General features: G+C 42.0%; 1 protein-coding gene across 1 annotated transcript; it reads left to right on the top strand.

The window, feature by feature from the left end:
- Positions 1-2,237: 2,237 nt before the first annotated feature.
- LOC110205368 (uncharacterized protein BRD3OS) lies at positions 2,238-6,662 on the top strand. The gene is made up of 2 exons (XM_078149966.1): positions 2,238-2,353; positions 4,688-6,662. Exon 2 carries the CDS (start codon positions 5,396-5,398, stop codon positions 5,648-5,650), a length of 255 nt encoding a protein of 84 aa, XP_078006092.1. The 5' UTR covers positions 2,238-2,353; positions 4,688-5,395; the 3' UTR covers positions 5,651-6,662.
- Positions 6,663-8,691: the final 2,029 nt, after the last annotated feature.

The following is an 8,691-nucleotide window of genomic DNA, read 5'->3' as shown; positions in this document are numbered from 1 at the left end:
TAAACATATTTCCACATTAGTCATGTAAAAGAAGAAACAGAACAAAAGGGAAAAAAAAAACCAAAAACAAAAAACCAAACCCCAAAGAAAGTGAAAATAGTATGCTTCAATCTGCATTCAGATTTCATCAATTCTTTCTCTGGGTGTGGACAGCATTTTCCATCATGAGTTTTTGGAATTGTCTTCGATCATTGTATTGCTGAGAAGAGCTAATTCTATCATGGCTGATCATTGAGCAATGTTGCTGTTACTATGTACAACATTCTGATTCTGCTCACTTCACTCACTCTGCTTTAATGTTAATAAACTTCTTTTCACCCTCATTCTCTTTATTTCATACTCCTTGAAACGTGGTACCCTCCTGAAAGACACCAAATCTGGTACTGGGTACTCCTCTCATCCTCTGAAACACAAGTATGATAACAAACCCCAATCTTTTTCAGACAACATGCTGTCTAGCCATGGTTTCCCCATCTTGTACTTGCGATTTGATTTCACTTGTTTACATTTATCCCTATTACAATTCATTAGATTCAGCCCCCATATTCTAGCCCATTTTATATTTTGTTTCTATAACCAATGTGTTACAGCTGCCCCTTCTGGCTCTGTCCTTTGCAAATTGAATGAGCGTGCTATCCATATTTTTTAAGTCCAAATCATTGATAAAAGTGGTTTATTTTTTAAAGCACAAGGCCATACATATCTCTGGAGCACTCCCATAGACACTGTATTCCAAGCTAACATGGAGTCATTAATGATTAATCTTTGGGTCCAGTCATTCAATTAATTTCAAATCTACCTAACTGTATTATCATCTAGCTAGTATCTCTCTGGAGTTTTCACTTCTATGTAATCAGTGGGTTGTACCAAATCAGCTGTTCTCAAAGAGTGGTCAAAGGACCCCTGAGGATCCCTGAGACGCTTTTAAGGGGTCTAAGAGGTCAAAACTATTTTCATAGTAATACTAAGACATTATTTGCCTATTAAAATACTCCTCTCTTTATCTGCCACATATCTTTGTGAGGCTGGATTTTCTTCACATATTTCAACCAAAACAACATATCACAAAAGACTGAATGCAGAAGCATATATAAGAAATCCAGCTGTCTGCTATCTGGCCAGACATTAAAGAGATTTGGAAAAAATATGTAAAACAATGCAACTCATCTCACTACTTTTTTTATTTTGCAAAATAGTTATTTTTCATAAAAGTATCTTGATTCATATATAATAGATTTATTGTTATTTTCAAATGAATTGTTATTTTTAAATTCCATGTTTTTATTTCTAATGCAGTAAAAATCAATATAATCCACATAAACAAAAGCTCTTTGGGGTCCTCAATAATTTCTAAGATTGTAGTCCCTTAAGAGTGCACGTGCCTGAGGCCAGAAAGTTTTAGAAGCCCTGTCCCAGGTGATGATGTCTAAAGGCCCTTTAAGCTCTGAATTCTGTGCTCCTTAGGAGGGTCTCTCCACTCTTTCCCTGCTCCCTTCCAATTCTTTAGTTGTACTACTCACACTACCACTAATAAAAATAACACCTGACGTTTGTAGATTGTTTTAGACCTTCCCAAATTCCTCTCATATTGAATATCTCAGTAGTAATGTGAACTATTTTTTCTACCTCAGAGTTCCCTGGGAATGCTGCCTTTAGCTTCCAGGCTTGGGACCAGCTCTTTGCTCAAACTGTGTGCTCACGGACCTCTCGGAATCTCAACTTCCCTATCTGTAAAATGGGGACCAGATCATATTTAGGGTCCCTTCCCAGCAACTAGGTAGCGCAGTGGATAGAGTGACGGGCCTGGAAGACCTGAGTTCAAATCCAACTTCAAATACTCACTAGCTGTGTGACCCTGGGCAAATCGCTTAACTGTTTGCCTCAGTTTCCTCATCTGTAAAAAGCTGGAGAAGGAAATCGCAAACTACTCCAGTATCTTTGTAAGAAAACCCCGAATGGGGTCACCAATAGTCTGACACGACTGAAAAACAACAAACAATATGATCCCTTCCCTCTGTACACATTGTGTATCTCTCTTCTGACGCCATTCTCCCCCTCCCCTCCCCTCCAGCCTCCTAAAACCCCAGTGCTTGTGCCCCTTCTCCCAGAAGAGCCGGTGCACCCCGCTGCCGCTAGATGAGCAAGGATTGTACCTTCCCAGATGGAATTGTCGATCGATAGCTCTAGGCTCCTCGCTCTCCTCTCCTCGAACTCGGCGCTCGGCTCCAAATGCCTGCGCCCGGCGGCGCCGCTGCGTTGCTATGGGGACGGAGTGGCAAGTGACGGCCGCCTCATCCTGGCCCCGGCCCGGCCCTGGGAGGGCCCTGCGGGGGCGCAGCCGGGAGCCCAGCGGGTGAGTGGGGGGGTCTTCCGAGGCGGGACTCGAGGGGCACACAGAAGATGGGAAGGTTCCTGGAGTGGGGGCCCATGTGGGAGATGGGGACGTTGGGGGCAGCTCTCCGTATCAGGCCTGGGCCCGAGCCGCCGCTGCCCCTTGTCCCTTCTCTCCCCTCCCTTTCCTTCCTCTCTCGTCCTCCTCTCCCCTCCCCATCTCCTGTTCTCTTCTCCTCTCCCCATCTCCCTCCTCCACTCCCCCTCGATCTTCCTCCCTTCCCCTCTCTTCCCCATCCTCTCCCCTCCTCCTCTCCTCTCGTTCCCTCCCCCTCCCTTCTCCTTATCCCTCTCCTCCTTTTCATCTCCTCCCCTCCCCTCCCCCCTTCCCTCCCACTCCCCTCGATTCTCCTCCCCCTCTCTTCCCCATCCTCTGCTCTCCCCCTCCTCTCCTCCCCCTCTCTTCCCTCCTACTCCCCTCTCGATCTGCCTCCCTTCCTTCCCTCTCCCTCTCCTCTCTCCTTTCCCTTCCCTGCCCTGCCCTCTCTTCTCGTCCCATCTTCTCTCCCTTCTTCTCCTCTTTTCTCCTCCCCTCCCCTCCGTTCTTCTCTTCACTCTTCTCCTTTCCTGTCCATCTCCTCTCCTCCCCTCCTCTTTTCCTCTCTTTTCTCTTCATCTCTCGCTCTTCTTCTCACCTCCTTACCTCCCGTGGGTTCAGTTAAATCTCCTTGCAGATGACTTCCACATCTACATGCCCAGCCCTGATCTCTCCCTTGATTGCCAGTCCTGCATCACCAACTAGCTGCTGGATTTCCTCGACTTATCCTATTATCCTATGGGCATCTTCACTTCCTCATGTCCTAAACAGGACTCATAGTATTTTGGCCAAACTTGGACTCTCTTCTACCTCCTCCACTTTACTGTTGAGGGCACCGCCATCCTTCCATAACCCAGATTTGCAACCTTAGAGTCACCCTTTAATCATCATCTTTTCCTCATTACCCTCCATCCAGTCGGTCAGTTACCAAGTCTTGCTGGTATCTCTCCTCCCCGGCATCTCTCCCATTCCTTTCTCTCGTGCCTCTCAGGCCCTTAGTGCCTCTCCTTTGGACTAGTGCAACAACCTCCTAATTGGCCTCAGTATTTGCAGGCTCTTCCATCTCAATCTGTCTTCTGCCCTTAAGCCAAAACCTAAAATCCTAAACCTAGCTCTGACCCTGTCACTTCCTTATGCAAAAATCTACAAGAGTTTCTTAGTGGCTCCAGGATGAAATGCAAAATCTTCAGGCCTGATGTTTTAAAGTCCCTCCCCGACACCCCATATGACTCTTACCTACCTTTCTACTTTTATTTCATATTACTCTTCATCAGTTCTCTGTTCCAGTCATACTAACTGGCTACTTGTTCTCCATATAGGACATTTCCCACTTCCTATACACAGGGGGTCCTTTGTATCTGGTTCCTCTACATTTTCCTCCTCACTTCCACCTTGTCAAATCCCTAGCATCCTTCAAAGCATGGCTTAGTAGTCTATCCTGATCCCTTCTGTTATTAACACACTCTCTCTTGAAATTACTTTGTATTTACTTAATAATATACACGTTTTGTCCCCTCAGTAGAATGTCAGCTCTTTTGAGAGAAGACCTTGGTTTTTGTCATTATGTTCCGAATGCCTTAACAAAGTACATTCAACATAGTAGGAACTTAGTAAATATTTGTTGAATTTATTAGGATAGTGACTTATGGGGGATGGGTTTACAAGATATGGAAACATTGGGAAACAATGTGAACGGGTAGAAAGAGCACAGGATCTGGAGTTGAGGACAGCATTTCAGATCTCATTGCTGACCCACCTTGTGTGACCATGGCACATGTCCCTCCCCCTCCTTCTCTGGGTCTGTAATGCCTCCTCTGAAAAACAAGGCAGTTGGACTAGATGTCCTCTAAGGTTCTTTGCAGCTATAAGTCTGTGATTTTATGTAGCAAAAGGGTATGAGAATGAAGATACAAGGGTGGGAATGCAGGAAAGAGACAGGGCATGAATGGGTAGTAACAGGGGGTGGGCAAGCTGAGAATGAGCAATGAAGGAACTTGGGGGATGAGAAGAACACAGGGAATGGGGAAATGGGATATAGAGGATAGGGATACAATGAGTTATGTATACAAGTAGTATGGAAATGGGGGAGTCAAGGAATTTAAGAAGGTGAAGGATAGGATAATGGGGAAAATGAAGGGAAGGGATACTGGACCCAGAGGAGATAGAGGGGACACTGTAAACGACTCCATGTAAACATGATTGTAAATATGTGCCAATTTTCCTTTTACCTACATGATGTGAATTTTTATTTCCTTTTAGGTAAAGGATCATCTTTTTAAAAGCCATTTGCTTCTGAAGGTGTTTTTTACCATAAAAGAAAAGCCAGTTCCAAATCCACCATATGTAATGAAACATTGATATATGATGGTGACAGCAGATCCTTGGATACACTTGGGTTGAGTTGTTTCAAGAATTTTTTTAGTTTCAGGTTGTAAAATGTACTTGTTTTTAGTGAGACCAGATACATCCTTGGAAATAAGATAACTTAGGATGAGTTTCAACATTAGTTAAGGTACTGACCAATCTGGAGATGAGACTCATTGTCTGTTGTATGTTTAACAATGTTCATAATACATTGTATACCATTATAGCAAAAAGACTGTGGCTAGGGCTCAGTTATTTTGATACATCGTATTTCTTGCATGTAGATAGGTCTGTGACGTTAACAATAATCTATGTAGCTGCTTTTTCTTAGAAAGGACAAACTCCATCCCATTTTTCACTTTCTCATGATTCTGCCCTTGTCATGGAGATATTTGTCTACAAGAAGATGTAACCATACTTGCAAGTGGCTTTTAATCACAGATAAACAAGGAATCTTCAAGTCCAAGAATCCAGGATGCTGATTACCTGGTTTCATGAAATAAATGAATGAGTGGTCTTTGGTACTTGTGGTCTGCTGTGAAGTAACCAAGGTACAGAAGAACGCAGGGGAAGTAAACAGATTCTCTTACATAGGGAGGAGGAATGAATGGGCGAGTACCTCTAGCTGAGAAGGCTTTGTCTGAGAGCTATGCCCGGCTTCGTTACAGGGACGCTTCCTTGCTTATCTGGCAGCAACAGCAGCAAAAGTTGGAATCTGTACCGCCTGGGACTTACTTGAGTAGGAGCCGGAGCATGTGGTACTCACAGTACGGAAATGAGGCCATATTAGTAAGAGACAAAAACAAACTTGAAGTCTCTCGGGATACTGGACAGTCGAAATTTTGCACTATTATGTAATTTTTATGTTGAATACTTCATTCTTGAGTCCAAGCATCAAGAATTAGCCAAGATTGCATTTAACCGTCATGTTATCTATTTCTCATCATTCCTGAGGCAATTTTTTTGAACATTAAGCCCCTCCAGGGGTCAACTTTTCTAACATAAAGTGTTATCTGGAAGAAGAGAGGAAGCTTGAAGTGGATTTCTACACGCTTAGGACAATTTAGCTCTAATGGTAAATAAAACAGTAATGGGTGCCCATTGGCTACATTTGGACTATCCCATGTAAATGGAAATCTAGGATGTGCTGCTGCTTGACAGGGATTTGGTTACCCCATAATCTTGCTGTTATGGCAACTCTGTACAGTAGCTTGTGTTCTTCTGAATAGATCCATGCAAAGTGCCCATTTACAACAACGAAAACATTGGAAGGGCATGTTTGTGGGATTTTGTTGTGTTTTGTTTTTTAAATGCAACTTCTGCCTAGTAAATGAGGGTACTGATATCAGAAACAATAGAGGACTTCACCTCACATGCAGTGCTATCAATAGCTAGATAAGAGTGGAAGTTTACGCTTTGTAGTTGAATTTCAACACGTCACCATAATTCCATTAGGAATTTGGTTACCCTGGTATTTCTAACTTGTGGTTGAGATTGCTTGCGTTAACAAAGTGATGATTATGTGTATTGTGTTGTGATATGTCATACACTTAGGGCTTGTCCACAAGCACATTCACAATAGCATTAAGGAAACACCATTTTCAAACACTATGACAGACTCTAAATTTAGTAATCATGTCAATGGCTAAACAAGGTAGGTTTACAGCTTCTTTGACAATGTTTCAGTGTATCCTCTTGCAAACTATGTTGCGTTCCACCATCATTTACAGTATTTAATGTATTTTTGGTTTTGTGTTTTGCACACATACTGATATGGGTGGTCTAAATTGGTAGTTTCTGTAATCAGTCATTTTATATGGATTTGCTGTCTGCTGTAATTAAAGTCTACTTGGCTACATAAATGTGGAAATGTGTTCTGTCACAGCTGATGTTTCTTTTCTAAATAAATCTCCCTTTTAGATGTCTGGCAAAAAACTCAAAGGACCAACAGTGATTCTGTTATGTGAAGTCCTTAGGCCTGATTCTAAGGTTGGCTATGTGATTGTTACTTTTATTCTTTACTTTCCACACACGGGAATTTTCCTAAGACACATTTAGGTTAATTTACGAGAAAAAAAACTAGGTTCATCTCAAACATCATACAGATGTATGAATTAAATTTATCTAACCTGAAAATAAGGGAGTAGATACAGTTGGGGGTAGGACTATGATGCCAAAACTGACAAAGCTCTGGAGAGCTCTCTCTTTGTTTTGCCAGGCACCAAAAGGAAGCAAATTACAGATGGCCTTAACATTCATGTTTCACCTATAATTGAATTCTGGGGACTGGAAATTGCAATACTATGGTTGACTTTGACCATCTTGAAGTCTGGGAGGCAAGTTTGTCAATGCCGTATGAGTCACTGTCCAGTAGCAATGTGGCACAGTGGATGACAGTGCCGGGCCTGGAGTCAGGAAGACGCATCTTTCTGAATTCAAATCTGGCCTCAGATACTAGCTAGGCGACCCTGGGCAAGTCATTTAACCCTGTTTACCTAGTTTCCTCATCTGTAAAGTGAGCTAGAGAAGAAAATAGCAAACTACGCCAGTGTCTTTGCCAAGAAAACCCCCAAATGGGGTCACAAAGAGTAGGACATGACTGTAAATGACTGAATAACAAATAAGTCACCATCACTGTCCATCAATGTCCTATGGGACATATTGACTGTGTTCTGCAGACAAATCTGGATTTCAATGAGCTAAGCAAGCAGTACTGTACTAGCACAAAGTAGCATGATTGAGCTGCACAGGCATGGAAAAGCCAGTAACAAAGCCTATAAATTGGCTTTGCCACAGCCTGGAGAAAGGTAGGGGTTTGTAAATCAGGACAGGCCTTAATGGCAGCATCTGTCAATCTGGTGGATGTTTGAGATGAACCTAGAGAAACCTGGGAAGACATATGAACTGATATAGTGAAGTGAAAAGAACCAGAACAATTTTTAGTGTAACATTCTAACACTGAAAGACTTAATGTAATGACCAGCAGTGATTCCAAAGTACCTGTATGGAAGCATGCTATCTACCTCCTGACAGATTCAAGATGCAGAATGAGACATTCTTGGCCAATATGGGAATTTGTTTTGCTTCACAATGCGTATTTATTAAAAGGGTATTTTTTTTCCAATGGAAAGGGGAGGCAGGAGAAAAAGGCATATCAATTGAAATGTTTTTCAAAGTCGACATTGAGAAGAACAAAACTTGTCAAATGCAATATTATTCTCTACTATGAAACATAAAAGACATTTCTCTCCTTTTGTTAATAAAAACTCCATCCTGAGGGAACATTCTTTGTAAAAAGGTTTAGGTTTTTGTGTCTCTTGTGCCAAAACAAAATGTATACTTTTTTTTAAGAGGGGAAAAAAATCTTCCATTAATTTCATATGGAATAATAGAATCTGGCCTTAAGTAGAAAGATCATAAGGGTACGAACATTAATGAAGTGTCCATATGTGCACTTATGTAATTATCAATGATGTTTTTAGCATTGAATGAAATGGATAAAATGTGCTGTTAAATGTCCTTTTCTTTTGGTGTGTCATTATGGCGGGGAAGTAACCCTGGGTGCTAGGCATTTTATATCACCAGAGCCCAAGTTCTGACAGGGACAGATCCAAGTAAAAAAAAAAAACTTCAGGGACCTGACAAACAGACTTTCTGCCTATTGTTCAAGGACCATTTTAGTGAAGGTCAAAGAGGAAAAAGTTCACCAGGTTGACCACAAGTTGGTGAATTTTTCAACCATAGCAGTTCATTATGACTATCTGAGAAGGCACAGAAAAGTAGTGATCTGCATTGGTGAAGGAAGTATCCACACTAACAGTGTTACAGCTCCTTGAAGTACTGAAGTCAAGAACATATGAAGCTGAAGGAGACTGAATACAGGAAGAAGCACACAAGAA

The sequence above is a fragment of the Phascolarctos cinereus genome, unplaced genomic scaffold, assembly GCF_003287225.1.
Source record: "Phascolarctos cinereus isolate Bilbo 61053 unplaced genomic scaffold, phaCin_HiC Scaffold_2;HRSCAF=192, whole genome shotgun sequence".
In the NCBI taxonomy this organism is placed as follows: domain Eukaryota; kingdom Metazoa; phylum Chordata; class Mammalia; order Diprotodontia; family Phascolarctidae; genus Phascolarctos; species Phascolarctos cinereus.
This window is presented reverse-complemented; position numbering and strand designations above follow the sequence as displayed.